Source organism: Ascidiella aspersa, chromosome 5 (genome assembly GCF_963924565.1).
Source record: "Ascidiella aspersa chromosome 5, kaAscAspe10.2, whole genome shotgun sequence".
Taxonomy (NCBI): domain Eukaryota; kingdom Metazoa; phylum Chordata; class Ascidiacea; order Phlebobranchia; family Ascidiidae; genus Ascidiella; species Ascidiella aspersa.
Window position 1 is genome coordinate 1,721,040 of NC_139451.1, and position 19,490 is coordinate 1,740,529.

At 33.3% G+C, this 19,490-nt stretch overlaps 1 protein-coding gene across 1 annotated transcript; it reads left to right on the plus strand.

The window, feature by feature from the left end:
• The first annotated feature begins 4,787 nt into the window (after positions 1 to 4,787).
• On the plus strand, positions 4,788 to 13,291 carry LOC146141445 (uncharacterized). The gene is made up of 10 exons (XM_083390122.1): positions 4,788 to 5,426; positions 7,305 to 7,493; positions 8,659 to 8,775; positions 9,123 to 9,220; positions 9,679 to 9,870; positions 10,310 to 10,557; positions 11,250 to 11,321; positions 11,557 to 11,595; positions 12,301 to 12,363; positions 13,151 to 13,291. The coding sequence occupies exons 1-10, from the start codon at positions 4,788 to 4,790 to the stop codon at positions 13,276 to 13,278; spliced, it is 1,785 nt and encodes a 594-aa protein (XP_083246248.1). The 3' UTR covers positions 13,279 to 13,291.
• Positions 13,292 to 19,490: the final 6,199 nt, after the last annotated feature.

Here is a 19,490-nt window from a genome sequence, read left to right on the forward strand (position 1 = left end):
ACATTTCCGGTTCAGGCTCGGTTCGGGTTCAAGGATTTTTGAGGATTACGGCTCACTTCCGGTTTCGGTTCGGAGCAATTTAAAAGTTCCGGTTCAGCTCCAGTTTGACCCTCCTTACAAGTTGCGTAAACCAAAAACTGTGGGTCAATAATGTAGAGAATAATCTTTAAATTGCCAGTCATTCAATCAAACTTACGCGACTTAGGCCTATTAAAAAACAGAAACTTATTATTGAATACTTAAAAAATAGAAAAGTCAACGTTTTTTTAATTAATATTCAAATGTGTTCATGAAATATTGAACAGGGCATAAGTTGCAGTGTTGTAATGACTTAAGTCAATGACTTGACTTAAGTGCACTTAAGTCACTGTTTTTAAATGACTTTACTTTACTTAAGTCTGTAGAGAAACAACGCATGTCTGTTTGTGCTTGTAATTATAGCGTGTTCGCCTGGTAAAGTGTTAAATATTTCACCTAGATACTCATTTCCTTTCGTGGCCGTTCTTGCAAATCTAGCCGACATTCGACTCAGCTAATCTCCATCGCAGTCGCTCTTGTGCTATATAGTGTCACGCTACTGCTGGATAGAACAAAACAGTCAACGATGCGCTCCTTACTGGCAACACGTGTTTTTACTGCGCTGTAAGCTCTTTTATTGAAAGTGAAATATGCTAAATTATGTGAATGTACAATAAATCTATAAGCGACCTGACAGTATGCTCCTTAAATTACAATGGCAGTTTATTTTAGTTTGGATTTAGTGGAGTCAGATAGCACGGTGGTCATGTCTCACCTGTTGAAATATACAAGTCTTTCGGTCAAATGACTTGACTTGACTTAAGTTTTTTGAACAAATGACTTGGTTTGAAATAAAGCATTTTTTTAAGTTCCGGTATGTTTTTTTATAAAATTGAGCTATTCGTCCAATTTTTGCACGAAAAACAAATTGCTTGCTATAGGTTCCGTTTTCCTTATATTTTAGTTCAGTTATTGTTAATAATCATGCGAGTTTAAAAATTCTAATAGTTTAACGTTTTATTTTTATGACAAGGACATTACTTGAAGTTGACTTGCTCTATTTATGACTTGACTGGGACTTGACTTGCGCAACTGATGACTTGGACTGGGACTTGACTTGTTATTTATTCAAAAAGACTTGACTTGGACTTAAGTTATTTTACAAATAACTTGACTGGGACTGAAGTCATTTTGAAATGACTTGTTTACAACACTGATGAGTTGACTCTTTAAACTACAAGTTTTAACGTCATGCTGGGGTTGAACTGCTTTGGATAACACGTTTGAGTTGGGTTAAGGTTCATGTTCTTTTAAATTATTCGGTTCAGTTTTGGTTTGGCTCCCTAAAATCTCACAAAAAACGGGGTTCGTTTGCGATTCGGAAAAAATTGACCCAAAACCTGGTTCGGTTCCGATTCGGCTTCCTGGTTTTCGCCCTACACTAGCCTACGGAAAAGCTATTTACATGGAAAACGGCTAATGAAGCGAAATTTTTACTATCTTTATGTTGTTTCAAATATGCAATGTAGAGATTTAAAAAAGGTCCATAGAGAAAGTGTTTTAAATCGATCCATTGTTCAAATTTTTATCATAATTCGCGCATAAGCGGTCTTGAAAATAGTGGTTTGGCTGAAAAACAGTTGCGATTATGTTAAAGCAATCTAAATTTTATCTATATGTTGCTTTTCAGCAAGGAATTCAGGCTTAAATTTTGTATTTAACTTTTTAACCCGGTATGCTAAACTTATGGTAAACGACATTGAAATATTTCGAAAAAATTATTCCGCCGAAATTGAAACGGTAAAAACATATTTCTGCTCAAAATCCAGACGTATTTTGACAAAATTCGTCAGGCTTCAAATGAGAAAATCCCCCTGAAACGATCTGATAGGATTTTCAAATCACTGCATTTTATTCAACAAAAAGTTCTAATTTGGAAGAAGACTCTGATTTTAATTAATATAGCAAAAACATAAAAGCAGTGTTGTAAATAAGTCATTTTGTCAACTCAGTCAAGTCATTTTTAAAACAAATAAAATCCACGCCAAGGCATTGTCAATAAATATAAAGTCAAGTAAGTGAATAGCTCATTAAATATAAATTTTGAAAAAAAACACGTTGTCTAATAATATCGATGATTCTATCTTGTAAGTTAAACTGAAAAACATATTTCAAACATTTTGAACTAGGGTTAATAGCCCGTGTGGCCCCTTCTTAGCATCGCTACGCCATTAGGTGATATAAGTTATATTTATTAGCTCTTTTTGTTTTTTAGCAATGTTACTGAATGGGTATATAACAAGTTTTGTTGAAAGACTTAATCGTACAATACATTTATTGAAGAGTCCTTTTATTGCTTAAAATCGTGGGCTTACACCCGAATCATGCGAAATAATAAATTGACAAATATTCAAACTTACGGCTGCAAAATTGAAGATTGTCGAATTATGACGTCACTAATAGAGTTTGGCGGGAAATTTAGGAGAAATGTGTAACTTAACGGGGTTTGACTCAGGGTTACCTCCCTAGGAATTTTCTGTCATTTGGAAGCCTAAATATGCTGTTTATACCAGACATGTCGGCTTTATCGCGTCACAACAGGAGATTTTTTGGCGCTGTTCTAGAACTCTACCAGATTTTTTGTCCGGAAGTGGCTATATGACCGGATCGCTCTTTAACACTTGCGCCAATACGTGATTTTATATTGATTGAGGATTTGAGGTTATAGGTTTAGCGTTTGGGAGGTTGTAGTATTGGGTTTAATTTTGGCGCTGGTCTACAATCCAACCACAGCCTTGAAACAATTATTAGAGCAGCGCTCAATATTTAGTTTGGGCGCTGGTCTAGAATCCTACCACAACGAAACACCTTTTGTGTTAGGGTGCGGGTTAGCGTTTGGGTAAAGGTGGGTCAAGTATTATTATTAAATAAAGAATATAATAATACTTGACCCACCCACACCCAAACGCTAACCCGCAACCTAACTCAAATTTTGTGCGTTGATTTTAGAACTGTGGTAGGATTCTAGACCAGCGCCTTAGTTTGTGGTGTAGGTTAGTGTGCGCTGGTCTAGAATCCTACCACAACGAAACACCATTTGGGTTAGGGTGCGGGTTAGCGTTTGGGTTAAGGTGGGTCAAGTATTATTATTAAACAAAGAATATAATAATACTTGACCCACCCACACCCAAACGCTAACCCGCACCCTAACTCAAATTTTGTACGTTGATTTTAGAACTGTGGTAGGATTCTAGACCAGCGCCGGTTAGTGTTTGGGTGAGGGTGGTTCAAGCAGGACTGCGGAGTCGGACTCGGGACCCGAGGAGTCGGTTTATTTTGCTGGAGTCGGACTCGGGACTCGGGTAACACCACGTAAAACTACCAGAGTCCCGAGTACGACGTACCAAATTTTTAAACCGATATGGTCGCCAACTGGAAATTGAAATAGCACAATGTGGAATATTTTCCAACGATGTATTGTGAATGAATGAATTATATGACACCCCTACAAGTGGATTGCTGAATATCCCCGGTGTTTTAATTACTTAAATTACTGGTAGACAGGCTGTAGAGTCCGGGCCGGACTTGGGACTCGGCGAAGTAGCACATTTGACTGGAGTCGGACTCTGGTTATTTTTAACCGACTCCGCAGCCGGGCAGTCCTGGTTCAAGTAATATTATTTGTTTATTAATGTTGCTTAACTAACCTACCCAAACCCAAATGAAGTTTGTTGTGGATTTCTAGATCAGTGGCTTAATTTTTTCTAGTCCCAGTATTAGATTTAATAAGTTTCGCATAATTTTAACATCTTTTAATTCAGGATTTCATTTAAATTACTTTGTTAGCCGAGTAAATAACCTCAGACCGGATTGCCCTTTTAACACGGGCACCCATTAGTGATTATATGTTGATTTTCGTGTCCGGGTAAATAGTCTCTTCCTAATAACAATACTTGCCCCTTCCTAACCCGAACTCGCACCCTCACCCAAATGATATACTAGGTACTAGCAATATGAACCCCAGACGAAAATGTGGTAGGATTGTAGACCAGCGCAAAATAACTTGCTACATGTGCTTGTTTCTAAAATTAAACATGCTTGATTTTGAGTTGTGTGCTTAGTTTGTTTTGTATAATGTTTAGTTATAGTGGCTTTTTGTGTGGATAATTTGATTTTGCCGAGGTAAAGGCATACATACCTTAGTAAATTCTAATGTAGAAAACTTTGCCATACATAAAGAGTTTTTTCTGAATGGATCAGCCTGGAGAAAGAAACAGCTGAAGCACAAAGCCCAAAATTGCCTCATAACACTAACAAGAATTGGTGCCCAGTCAATGGACTTAAAGCGGTTGGTGCTTTATTGCGTAGCTGCGACATGGTTAAGTCAAGGTAAAGGGGTAGCAAAAGCTCAAACATGCGTTTATAAATGTACAATTGCGAAATAGTAAAAAGGCGATCTGCACGCTTCGATGAACGTGGATGCACATCGGTAGGTTCGCTACAGACTACTTAACCTAATTTGTGACAGCAAAATATTCACGCCAAAAAATTTTTTGCTGGTATCTTATGCTAAATTTAAAGAATATATATATACACCCTCAAAAACTTTTTTTTTTAAATTTGATGTTTTACAAAGAATAGCGTCACTGGACGTGGAATTGGGCAAGCATTCCACACCAAAGATCTTTGTCAGGAAGACACTGGAATGCAATTGAGCCTACTTTGTGCTGCTATTATTTAGAAGAACAGATAATAAATAAAAAATTGCAATGTCTGACGACCAATCTCCGAAAAAAGACCTGACTAAAGTCTTCCTAAAGACGCAGCCAAAAAAGACGCAAAAGAGAAGAAATATTTTCAGCAGAATGCCGGAGGCCGAAGGTAAGATTTTTTCTCTCGAAATGAATGAACATTACCATCATGACTTGTATAACTTCCGAAAAAAGTGGAACTTCGACCCAGTTTTAGACACTCCACTTCCAGGAAAGTATGCATGGGACCCTATTAGCTCTGCACAAGAAAGAGACAAAAATTCACCAGCTGGACAAACACTGAGTGAAGATGCGGAAGCCAATACATCAACCAACACTTTTGACAAAGTCACAGATTCAAAGGGGATGATAAAATATGTAATTGACGAGGAAACAAATCGCTTATCAGGGGTGCTGAGTTTTGATACTCCAGGAACAGTTTGTTTAATGGAACCGGATTTTGCTAAACCAAGCCTCGTTCGAGAAGAAATAAAGCGGGACTCACAAAAAAATTTGGAGAAAAAACTGCTCGCTGGTGCACAAGACGATAACTTATCCAGGCTGAGTGATTTCGATGAAGAAATTAAAATCTTTTGGAAGAAATGGAATATTCAACCAGAGACAGAAACTGTTGAACAGAGGCAAACTTCAACAGAGGTTTTAAACTATTCTGGGACTCCTGAAGACAGTAAATCGTCTTTAAGTGGAAACATCTCGTCAGATTTACCCCAATTTTACAAAGAAAGACCAACAAGTTCACTACAGACCAGTACAATATCACCACCTGGTAATATTATTTTTTGTTTAATAGTTATTAGTAACAGATTTTAAAGAATATTGTACTTACTAAATATTTATTTTAAATTTAAAATAAAGTTTAATAATGATTTTTTAAATAAAGTTTATTTTTAAATTTTATCAAAATTTAGCTTGAATTTCAAGCTCATTACGGTTGTTGTATGCTATCACCTGTTGGTGTTATTGTTTGTTTATAGATATATTATTAGCACCAGGTTTTAAATATTGTTTTACTGAAACAATTGTTTATTTGCGCACCTAGAAAAATTATACCAGTGCATTTTTTAGAAAAGTTTACTGTTGCTTGCGCTAACAATTGAGGCCCTCTAAGGACTATGTAATATCACTAAAAGAGGAAAGAGTTTTGCAATGCTTTTAAATTACTGCACATATATGTGTGTGGCAGAGAGAAACACGCCCTAAAATACTTTGAGTTTTTTAGAAGCATCCTCAATTGTGATGACCTCATTTATATAAGTAAAAACATCTTTTGAAAAACAATAATGTATCAGATTCAGTTCAGATCCAGGGGTGGCATGAAGTAATGACAACCCAAAATATTTGTTTTTTCAACTTTAACTATCTAAATGCAAAATTTTTTCTCATTTCCTGCCAATATTTTACCATTTTATATTATGTTTTTGCGTATGTTAATGGAATCATTTCAGACTGAAAGCTCTTATATAAAGTTTGAAAAAATCTTGTGACATGATTTTTGGTCCAAATTTTTTGGGTTTTTTGCTTTTGTCCCTAAAGTTAAATGCTATGTTCGCTAATCAAATGTAGAAACCTTGCTATGTTTAGAAGATAAACAGGAAAAGTAGTAAAGTAAGGGTTGCCCCAAGTGCGCAATTTATTTTGTTACATTAACAACACAAAGTAGTTTGAAAAAGTGCAATCTGCAGTTGCCCAGGAGCCAGGACTGCCTTTTTCCCCAATAAACTTCTTCACAATTTTTTGGAATGGTACAACAAAATCAAATTTTAATGCATAATGTTTCTACCTATTGGTAATTTAAAAATCTATGGGATTAAACATATGTGAAAACAACCACAAGTTTTTTGGAGAATTAAATCTTTAATAAAATAAAAATTAAAAAAAAAAAAAATTAAAAACTTAATTTCTTTTTTTGGCCAATTTCTTCGTTTTTCTGGCTGATTCTTCAGCCGATGTGTTTCTTTTTTTTAAATAGTACAACAAAATCAATTATTAATGCATGATGTTCCTATCTATTCATGCTTCAAAAATTTTAATCAGAATAGATCTTGTTCATAACCAAGTGAACTGTATTTTAAACAGACAATCAAGTTTTTGCGAATGAGACATGTACACAAGAAACAAATGTGAGTGAAACTTAAGTTTGTTTAGCTCAACTTTGATTGTTCATGATTTTGAAAGTTAGCTTTACTTTCTTTTGTATACCCTTGTATATTTTTTTTGTAGTTGGTTGTATAAGTTTGTAAATTTTTTGTGTACTTTGAGAAGCAGGATAATTATCCAGATGCTTCTCAAAGCGCTTTTGCACGTTGCCTTAATAAAGTTTTACTTTAGCGGTTAACAATTATTTTTACCTAAAAAATTTAACGACATTCAATTCCTGACTGAATTTAGATAAAAATGTACCTCAAATACAAATCTATGAAGCTCAATGATTATTATTTTGTTAAATATAAATTTTTAAAATCTTGTTATTTCGTAAAATTTCAGTCTAAAAATCCAGCCGTTGTAATCCTCTAGATTCCGCAGCGGCTAGTTCGTCGCACCTCTTCATCAGTTGGAAGTGGAGGAGCAAGATTGGAGGTTGGAGGATGCGTGGTGGAAATCCCACCAGGTGCTTTGGATCGTCAAGTTCACATTAAACTTACTTCCTACTATGGAAAGAATGAAGGAGGAGACATGGCAAGTGGATCAACTTATATGCAGTTTGTAACATAATGGCTGGAGGTTTAAGTTAGACGTTGAATGGATATAAAAGCCTATACAGAAGTAGGAAGCATTTTGTAAAAGTTTTGAATAACTCTTTATGTTGAAAATGAATAAAGAACATTAAAAAACAGCTACTTCTATATGGGCTTTGTTATTCCTACTACCTAATATGCAGCTGATGTAAACCTAGTCTTTGTGGCGACCAGAATACTAAGTGTAATTATACCAGCAAAGCTTTTGGTAAACTTTTTATATACAAATAGCATAAATAAATTAGTAGCAAATTATATTAATGTGATATTGTCATGTTTGTCAGGGTTTAATTTACCGTCCGAAGCAACAATGTTTTTAATGTACTTGGCTCAAGCGTCTTAAGCTAATGCAAAGACAAAATCAAATGCAAAACAATGCTTTTTGTTTCTTGCGCTTTTTGATTTTCTAGATACGCCCCTGAATTATATGTAGTGGCAATGTTTGGCTCCAGAATTTTTTGTCACGCTACAAACACTAAATTACAAGCAAAAATGCAATTGATTTTAGTAACGTGTTTAAACCCCTTGCAATGGTGCTCCTCGACCGTTTTACGCCGCAACTCAAAAACTAAGTATAACTAACTATAACAGCCCTGGTGATCTAATTAAGAGAAAAGATGTTTTTTAAGGAAAAAACAATGTTCAATAAGAAAAAACATGTAAAACATTAGCTTAAATATATAGAAGGGCGTTATTCATCGCGGCTTGTCCTTATCGAGTGTCACGTCATGTTTTGTCTGTGCGGTGCTGCTTTGCATTAGACAGTTTTCTTCCGACAGCCTGATGTTTTATTTTTAAAGTTTTTACTTAACCTATACTGATTTTGTATGTTTTTGACCGTTTTATTAACTTTATTATTTTGCTTTGTATATTATGTATTATACTTACAGAAACTGACGATGCCAGTATAGGCAAAATATATATTCCTTTTAAAAAATGTCTGATCCTTTTGAGTTTTATTGTTTAGCATAAATAGGTTTGAATTTGAATAATATGAGCCATGTATTTTGTATTTGTTTGACTTAAAATTTGGACAAATCTTGCTCAAAAGTAATCCCAATAAACCTAACCATGTAATCTACTGCAGTTGGCGACTCAACCAAACAAAATGGATCTGTTTTCTTGTTATTTAGATGTCTCTTACACCTACATTGGAATGCCAGCCATCTGGATTAAAATTCTCCAAACCTGTTCGCATGACACTTTCTACCTGTTACATCACAGAGGATAGAAGTCCAGCCTTTGTTGAGGTATGATAAAAATTTCTGCTTTTATCATATCTCTATAAATCTGTAAAGTAGCCTAATAAGAAAGGTCGATTTAATCAACATTAATAAAATTGGAACAATATGTTTTGCCAATATTTGTTATAAAAAGATGATATGGCTTGCCTTGACAAGTTAATATGCAAATAAAGAGTTAAATAAATATTTTTTTTGCAATTTTCACCATATCCTAGGTATATATATAAAAAAACGGTCTCGCTTATCAGTTGTCAAAAAGAGAAAAAATTTGTTTCAGTCCGAAAAACTGATATCAGTTGATCTCTTATTAAAATATTCAACATAATGTAAAATTGTAGCATTTAATTATTTAGGTTCGAACAAGTGAAGATGGAAATGCATGGAGAGAAGTTATGTCTGTTGTGTACAATAATAACTTGCGAATCGAGTTTGCAACACGTCACTTTTCACGGTAAGATACATGTTTTTTTGGTCTGGATAAGATTATATATATTTTTTTCCATAAATTTAGTGTATTTTTTTTTTTTTTCTGACACATACTGTGCGTTTGTCTGAAACATGGTTTTTTTTTTCATAAATTTTCAAAATTTATTCGGTAAAATTTTATTTCTTTATATTTTTTTAGGCACATGAATTTTGTCTGAATTCTTTTTTCATGAATTTAAAATAAAATTGTTTGGTAGAAATTTCATTTTTTTTTTTTCATTTACATGATATTTTTGTCTGAATGATCATTACTTTGTTTTTTTTATAATTTTTTAATCAACTTCAAGTTTGTGTTGAATTTTTGTTACGATTTACAAAAATATTTTTTTTTACCAAAAATTAAAATTTAAGTTTTTGTTCTTTATTTTTTTAAGATTAACAATTTTTTTTTTACCAAAATTTAAAAATCAAGTTTTTGTGTAGTTGGGAAGCAATAGCGTCGATTTTTCCAGTTCTACGTTGGAACAAAATGAAATCGATCGTCTTCAAAAAGCTGCATGTTGTAAAAGTTGGTGAAATTGCGCGCTATTCTTGCATCTTGGGCGACTGCAACGAAGTGGAACAAAGTGTGGCTTACTCTGATCGCGTCGGGATCCCTTTCAAATTTCCCTTAAAGTAATTATAACTAGAGATATACATCAGTGTATCAATTTAACAACTATAACTATATATATACATATCAGTTTCTTATTTATTAATTATAACTAGATATACATACATCATTTTACCGATTTTAGAAAACAGTGTTGAATTATTAGGCCTACTAAGCCAATTTGCAGATTAGTTTGTAGGTGTTGGCTTTTCAAAAGGCTTACAAATGTTCGGCTTTGAAAAACTTACTCTGAAATTATGTTAAATTTTCTATTTACTGAACGTGTATTCGATAATAAAGTCCGCAAAAAATTGCATCACTAAAACTCCATGAAAGTTCTGCGCACTTGTTAATATAACTGCTGTTGCGTTAAAAACAAAACTTCAATATTTTTTTTACAATCTTTGGTTTCTTTTTATGCCATTCTTACAAAAAATAAAAAAAATTGTTTTTTTCTTACAGAAGTTCAAATGCCGATTTAAATGTTGCAATCAAAACCTCTATGATAGACGGCGAATTGGATCTGGGCTACACCGTTACACCGCAGTTGTTTGCCATCAAAGATGCATACAACACACCGATAGTGGAAAATATATTTGATGTCAAAAAAGTCTGTGAACTAGACAATCCTCCATATTTCAATACTCTAATAAAATATTCTGTTTCCAATCTTGGCAAAAAGCTGGAAGGATCAGTTTCAATTAACATAGGTAGGATTGCGATCTAGGTTTAACTTTTGTATTTGTTGTATGCCGGCCTTTGCCTATATGCTAATAACAGTGTTTTTGTTTTTTTAAGTGCACGCTTTCAAATGACTTGACTTGACAGTCTTTTGAGCAAAATGACTCGACTTTTTGACAAATAAGGTTGAAATAAAGTGTTTTCGTGAAGCAATTTTTATAAAATTAGATTGTTTATCTTATTTTTTGCCTCAAAAATTTACTTGCCATATCATGCGTTAATGTTATTTTTTACTGAATTTTTTAATTTTTTTTTTACGGATATATTGCTCACATTTGGATGAGTTTACCAGTTTTAACGTGCTCTTATAATGACTTGACTAAGACTTGTATTTTTGTTTAGTCAAAATGCTTGGCTTGGACTTAAGTTATTTCACGGGACTTAAGTCATTTCAAAATAACACCACTGGCTGAAGATGCGTTCAAACTCTAAAATATATAATTTGTTTGGTTGCTACTTCTACAGAAAGTAACATGGACGGTAATAAATATAAATAAACATATTTAAAACTTTAAAAATGATACCTACTTCTGTTAGTTCTGTATGATTTTATGCAATGTATTAACCACAGTGGTTATTTTAAATCATTGTTTCTGCAGGACACTGATTGCTAGCTAAAATCAGGGCATTTAACAGACTTTAAAATGTTATTATTAAACAGATCCACAAAAAGATTCCATGAAGAAAATACAGAATATATTTCAACCAATCAACTCGATTCCGCCAAGTGAAGGTATTGCTTCATATTCACAGTTGGTTAAAAAATATTGACTTTGAAAATTTTACCTTGAACAGTGAAAAAAATTAAAAATATTTTTTTTAATATTTGTTTCTGCGACTTTATAGATCAATTTACCTGTTTTAATGTTTATAATTAGAGCAAACAAAGGGGTATATGCAGTGTTTTATAACATGAAGTTTTTTCTTTTATTGGTGCAACCTACTTAAAGCAATTTGTTTTAATGCAGGCGAAACAGCAAAATCACCGATAAACACAAATGCACAGAGTAAGTTGAATAAAGTCATGATTTAATTTTGAATAAATTCATGATGACTGATAATATCGGATCGGAGCCGATACCAAATTACTGTAGCATTTCTGCCCATTCCTTGCGATCGAATGCAGTGTTTTTTTATTTTGAAGGTTAAATTTATTAAAAAATTGAAGGTTAACAACTGGAAGTAACTAAACTTTTTAGCACTGAAGCAATAAGGCATAACCACAGGAAAAATATATCTTTTAACATTTTAAATTCACGGTTTTGTTTGCTTCGTAGTGACGTCATTTGTTTACTTTTTGTCTGAAATATCGGTTATCGATTAAATTCATTTTTTTTTAGCTTTTTGCTCTAATTTAATTCAAATATAAATTTGTCAATAACCCATTGTTTTTTATCTTTTTACTCTTCACATACAAAATCACTTACGTTTTTTATTCTTTTTGCTGTTAAACATTCCAAATTTAATAATAAAATATAAACGACTAATGATTTGAACCGCAATCCTGTCTCAAATGTATTCAATCGACTTTCAAAATAAATCCTGTAATTCCTTTGGCAGCTATGGTTATTTTTACTTGTAACTTAATTTTAAATGATTTTGGTCGAAAATTTTATTGTTAGAACATCGCTAGTAATTGTGCATTTGAATAGTTTCAAACTACATGCAATCTTAATCTTGTGTATTGAAACATAATATTATTTTCTTTGCAGATATCATGATTGAAGATTCAAAAGTTTTAGAAAGTACCCTTGGAAAACAGTCCGTAGCTGCTGGTAGGTGATTATAAATGGCCGGGCAGTTAGACAAAAGTGTTCATTTCTATTAATGATGTCTAATAAAAATATATCTGATGCCCCAAGTGGTAGTATCGATTTTGATCCGGTATCAAATCGACCTTAACATTTTTTAGCCAGATGTTACTTTGCAAATTAACTAAGCAATTTCCACCTACGAAGGCATATTTATTAAAAAAATTACCTTATTTGTTATTTGTTTTAAAGCAAATTGTATCTTAATAACCTGGAAAAACCTTTAAATTGTTTAACTTCATCTAGTTGTCTTGTTAGAACAAGTTAAATTTAACTCTAGTCCTTGTTATAAACATTAAACTAATAAAAATTGGTTTACTCGTCCGATCATGGTTTTAAATGACTTCACTTAAGTATTTTAAGCAAATAGCCTGTGTTCAAATGAAGTGTTTATATTAGGCATATTTTATAAAAGTTGATTATTTATCTTAATATTTGCACATAAAGCAATTTACTTGGCATATGTTGTGTTTTTTTAGTTTAGTTATCGCTCATATGATCGTACGAGTTTAAAAATTCTATTGGTTTAACGTTTTGTTTTTATAAGGACGTGACTTAAAGTTGACTTCCTCTACTAATGACTTGACTGGGACTTGAGTCATTTCAAAATTGTAACACTGATTATTATTATTATTATTACTACACTTTTTAAGCGTTTTATATATGTTTTTTTGTACAGAATGCTTACTCATAAGGCGAAAAATATAATTTTAACAAATGATTTTATATTTTAAACCCTTTGTTCCAATAGATTCACAAGAAGCATGTTATTCAGTCAAATCTTCTCCAGAATTAAGCGGCGTTTCGGATCGCAGTCCACCAGCTAAGAAGCGGAACCGGGGTGAAAACGGCGCCGTCAGGACCCTTCAGGGCCACTAATTGTCCCCGGAATTCATGGCTTCCTATTCCGCAAATAACAAATAACAGATGTCCAGGTTTGTGTTATTTTGTAACTTGCCAGTTATAAAATGTGTTAAATTTATTTTGAAAAAAAAAAGTTAAATATTTCTTATATGTAGAAGTTGTCAGTAAGAATTTCCGATATATTGGAAATCTAATATAAAATAATATCGGATCGGAGCCGATTCCAAGTGTGAGCATCAGTACTCGTCCGATACTAGGATGGTATCAGTTCCGATCCAATACCAGATATATATGGGTATTTAGCCATGATTTGTGTTTTGACCCATCGTTAGGATGGCTATTTTACAAGCTTTTGAAAAAAACAAAGCCGAACTATTCTTTTTGTCAAAAAATTAAATAAAATGCCTTGTTTTGGGAAAGTTTTGCACTTTTTATCTCATTTTTTTGTATTTTAGCGAAATAAAATTTTGCAGGTTTTTATCTATTTTGTTTGTTCGAGCATAATAATGACGTCATGTGGTTCAGATCGCGATACTTTTTGTTCCGAATATCGGTTATCGTTATCGGAATAAAATGTAAATTATCGGACATCCCTAGCTGTCAGGCAAAAAAATTCACCGAATAAAATCGCAATTTACGAATGAGAAATTCCTTAAGGATAAACTATGGATGGCTTTATACCAAAATCATGAGATTGTTTCAAATATAAAAGCATTAAAACAAAAAAGCCTAAAACATTTATTTTTATTTTTTCAAGGTGGATGACAACATTGAAGCCCGGAAAAAATGTTAATTGGACAAAGTCTTCATTTCTTTCAGAACCGTGAAAAAACGCCCTGCAAAAAAATTGTGGGCGTGAAAAAATGTGAGTTAAAAAATACATATTTTTTTCCTTTTTTTCAGAACCCTAACTTTGTCTATTAGGACGTAACTCAAAAAGAGTGCACGTGTTTAAGAATATTCAGCTAAGATAATTTATTCGTATTTTGTTTGTGCGACCGGTAACTTGCCCAATACTTATTATACTTGTGTTATGTACTTGTAGATAGCATTGAAAAGGAACAACCCTGATGATCTTAGCGCTGAATTTTAATGTTGGGTGAGGTTTTACTGTTTTTTCTATTTTGCTAATTATGTTATTGATAGGAATGTAGGGTATAGCGACCCATTTTATTGTGTGTTTTGGTTTATTTTTTTTAAATTGTAATCAGCTTTGTCACAAGCCCTTTAAAATTCGCTATAAAAACTGCTAATTTAGGTTGTTTGCTTTACCAAAATCGATCTTCGCGTTAATATTAAAATGAATTTCTTGCATTTGCCTATTTTTTAAACCGCATTTTTGGGATAAGTCATTTTTTGAATGAATTTGAGTAATTAGTCGGTTGAAAATAATTTTACTAATAATTTCGTAATCCGAGTTTAGCAATAGAATGGGTCGCTAGTAAGATATGTTAGATAAATCGCCTTTTTGGGAATTAATTTATAGCTATAGTTTGTTCCATATTAGTGGTCATTTCCTATTTTATATAAACGTTTGCGTTCAATTCTTTTAAATGTTCGATTAGATTATGATAAAATCTTTTACAAAGTTTGTTGATAAGCCTGTCAAAGCCAGGGGATGAGTTGATTATTTTTTTAAATAATTTGCGCTGAGAAGGTGTTTAATTTATTTCGTCGTTAATTAAAAACTTTACCAAGACAAAACATAACTTAGTGTTATAGTAATGAACAAGAGTCTTGTGATTATTCGCTTTTGGAAAACCACAACAGCAGCAAAAAATGAATTAAACGTCGCAGCATTGTCAGATTTAAGTAATTTGTGAAAGCTAAATCCGGTAAACGCAGTGTTTCCTAACCTTTTTGGCTTGCGGCATCACTACTTTTATTTCTTTTTAAAGGGATGGGGATCTATTTTATCGGAATTACTATCACTAGAGAAGCGGAACCTATAGGTAATTACCCACATGTGGGTAATTCCAGGATAGCAGGTGGGTAATCAGCTGAACCAGAATGTTTAGAATTATGGATGTAACAAACAAAGTCACAGCTGTAGGTGGTTGCTTTATTACTTACACCTTTGTTATGTTTTGAGTTCTCTTAAAACAACCAAACAAGCACCAGTTTCGGAATTGTTTGTTATAGTGATAACTCGTTTATATTTAGTACGGTAAAATAGCAAAATAAATAATATTTTGGGTAGTGAGACTTTGATATGGACAGAAATGGGTAATAGTAGGAAAAAGGTTAAGACTAGAGTTTCCCAAATGTCGAAGAACTTCGGTCTGTTTCTGAAGAGCTATTTTATTTTTTTGTCCTAATTTTTATAAAATTTTACGATTGTGTATTCTAAGTCTTTTTGTTTGCGTTTGTCCTTGTTTTTGAATTTCTAGTTTAAAAGCTTGATTTTTTTCGATATTGTAAAATTATTTTGTATGTTTTTCCGAGTCCTCGATGTTTTTAATGCGCAATGTTATTTTTTGTCCTTGTCATTTTTGCCTTTCGATATTTTTTAGTTAAAATAATCTGCGTTAAGGCCCGTTTACACTACAGCTGCACTGAGCTGCGCTGGGCGTAAAAATCGCCCCAAAACGTAACGTGTTTCAATAGCTGCACTGCGGGCTTGAGTTTAGCAAAGCGTGAAAATCGCTCCAATTGCGTAACTTTAAGCTAGCTGCAGCTGCTGCACTGGGCTTGAGTTTAGCAAAGCTTGAAACGCTCGCCACAATAGAATTTAAATGCAAATTACGCTTTGCTCAGCTCAGTGCAGCTGTAGTGTAAACGGGCCTTTATGCTGTAGTTCTGTATGTTAAAAATTTTCTTGTAATTTGTTTTTGAATAATTTTTTTGTTTTTCTTGCAAGAATTTAATTGTTTGTTTTTATGTTTTTTCTTAATGATTCCCACCATATCAGTGCGTCCCAATTGTCCGTTTTTCTAAATTATGTCCCGCAATTATTACTCTTTTTTGTTGTACTTCGGGTCCCGTAGAAGCGATTAATTAATAAAATAATTTTTTATTAAAATTAGACCGAAAATTTTTGTTCGTAACACGCGTATAAAGTTTTTACTCGGATTTAGGTTTTAAAACGTGTCAATGAGATTGTTTTCGTTCTTTTCCAACTATTTTTATCACATTTAGTTTGTATAAGTATTATTATTCCTTCCGTATTATGATTTTGTAATAAACGAGTTCGATTTGTACTTTGGTGTGTTGTGCAAAATTTTAAATTACATGTTAATGTCATTTCGAATTGTTTCACAACGAAAAATTGGGTGGGCAGGAGCACTAAGAATCAATAAACTACAGGAAAAGCCAAGTTTCATTGTTTTCATGGTTGAGTTTCGTAGTTAACCTATGGTATGCTACATAAGATGCTTGTAATTGTGAAAATGTGTTTCAAATCAACTTCAAAAACAAAAAATGTAATTTATGTTTTTGAGTAGTTTGAAACATAAGCAATAAATAAGTCACAAACTTTCTAAACCTGTAAGTTTAAAAGCAACTTCATTATAAACGCTGTCTTACTAAAGTTCATCTTTTATCAGTGAATATTTTATATTACAGTGTAAGATATTAAAAAGCGTATATGGCTGGTAAAGAGCCTAAACTCCACTAGATGGCGCTCTGGCGTCAGACTTGGACAACTATATTTATTTTAGAGTATTTTTAAAATGATAGTATTAAAATTGGCCGCATTTGGCACTAAACATTTAATAAGCCACTAGAATTATCCATTTATCCAAGTTTGTCTGGTGCAACCTCATCATTTTTTAGATGTGATCTTGCAATACGTCATAACGTGGCGTCGTAATTCAAGGAAAATTATGAAGAGTTTTTTTCTAGAATAATCCAGTGTGCAAACTAAAATTAGGCTAATCGTTGGGTTTAAAAATACGAAATGGGTTTAAATTAGCAAAATGTTTATCTTAGACCAGGGGTCGGCAACCTTTCGTATGAAGAGGGGAAGTATATGAATAATTTCAAAATATCAACAACTCGCGTGCCAATGAAAAAATTTCCACGGTTAAAAACAACCCGAGTCCGACTCCGGCTAATTGTGCAATGTAATCGACTCCCGAGTCCGGCTTAGACAACCTGTATTTCAACGATTTACGTATCTAAAATAAGATGGATAACCAGCAATCCACTCATAGGGGTCATGGAAAATATGCTGCCGACTCTGGTAGTTTTACCCTACTCGAGTCCGACTTCGCAGCCCTGCTGTGACCTGACATCTAATTTACGTATCTTGGGAGACCCTGTTAAACCTAATTTCATAAGTTAAATTCTGTAGAGATACCCTAACCCTGCTGAAAAAAAACGTCACAAACACAATACTGTGCCGCTATTTTGGAATATACTTCGACGCTTTTCAGCCGATAGCTAGAAGTGTTAACCATCAGATTCGCTTTTAGCTTGGTTTCTCAGTCGCACAAAACACACACTCATACTTTCAATGTAGAATGCCCTGCATCGGTGGCTTTACCGCAGTAAACATCACGCCAATTTTAAGGCATTGTGACCTAATACGAACAGGTTGGTCGTAAACAACAAGTCCCACAAAAAACAACAACACCCTCAAAAAATAGTGTTAAATACAACAGTTGTTAGTGGTGTAATAATAATGTTAATCATTTGTTAGTGCTGTAATGGTTACACTTGTTCATTAAATCATTTGGCGTGCCCGGGAAAACCATTTTGCGTGCCAGGGGTTGCCGACCCCTGTCTTAGAGACAGACTTGACGCATTTTGCAGCGAAATCAGGTAAAACGTTTGCAAGAAGCGTAAAAAAGAAGAAAACGTGTTTATTTTCTTTTAATAGTTAGGTCTGTGCAACTGAGAATACAAGAAACATATGGTAAAGACGTTCTATATGTGCATACATGGCAAACAACTGCACTTTATCGAGAGTCGAAGTCCACGCAGATCTATGCCGTGGCCACATAGAAAAGGTGAAAATATTGCACGGCGCTTTTGGGCTGGAAATATGCTTTAAAAATGACTAAACATTCCAAAATGGAAGAATCACCATTTTTTTGTTTAGATGGCTAAGTTGGTAGTAAAGGTCCTGGTCTAATATAATGGTTTATTTCTAAATATATTTATTTTTAAAAAGGGCTAAACGTACAGCAGCAGCCAACAACATAGTGTGCGGTTACAGCTGGTGCGTTACCTATTGATGCTTGAACGAAAAAACTGACTCAAATATAATACATGGCTTGTTATTCCGATACTCGATATTTTGGACACAAAGTATCGGGATCCGATACCAAATGACGTCATTCCTCTGTTTAATTAAGCAGAAGACTGACTAGAATCTTTTTAAGTTAGATTTGAGCTATAATTCCAATATTTAAGTTTGCAACCATTCGTTTTCGAACAGGTAGCATTTGTCATTTTTAGCGACACGCGACACTTGTTTGACGTCACGCGACAGACAGTCTTAGCGAGATTGTGCCGACATTGTTTAACTGTATGTAACGGCCACAAAAAGTGGCCAAATGGTGGAGCGAGGGTAGTTTTGTGTCGTGGAGTCTGGAAAGAAAAAAGGAATTTGCGAGAATAAATTCGGCGGATATTCAAGTATTAAACATAGCAATTGTTAGCTGGAGTATTATTCATAGCGTCTTTTTTATGATTCTAGGAAAAACCAGGATGTGTAGGGGAACAAATATGTTGTAGCTTTTCCAGGTATTATTTTCGTTTAATAAAGGTAGCAATATTTAAAAGATGCAGTTGACAATATAATCGTTACTTCTATATATCGCTATTCTATATAAAAATGCTAAAATCGATTAAAAGGTTTTTAGCGTGAAATTGATCAAACAGAAGTAGTGTAAAAATGAAGTTGGACATTACAATGAGTCTTTAGTCATTTCCTTGTATTTGCAGACACGTTCTGCAGTAAAAAAAAAAAAAAAAAAAAAAAAAAACTAAATATTTACATTCAAGTTTGCCACTTTAATATGTTAATAGTTAGGTAAGTTTAGAGTGCACTTTACTCTGCTCAAGTTATTATTCAATATGCGCTTTCACATAATTATTCTAGCGTGGGTCTTTAGTGTGTGAGAATAGTCTGCGCCAAAGTTAAGTCTTACTGAGGGTCGCACGAGATAATTTGAGTGGTTTACAGTGGGACGAAAGTTTTTAGGAGAAAGTTTGGCGTTAATTATTATTTTTTTGTTTTTAAAAATGTTTAACTGAGAAAAAAAAAGTTCTTGCCGGCC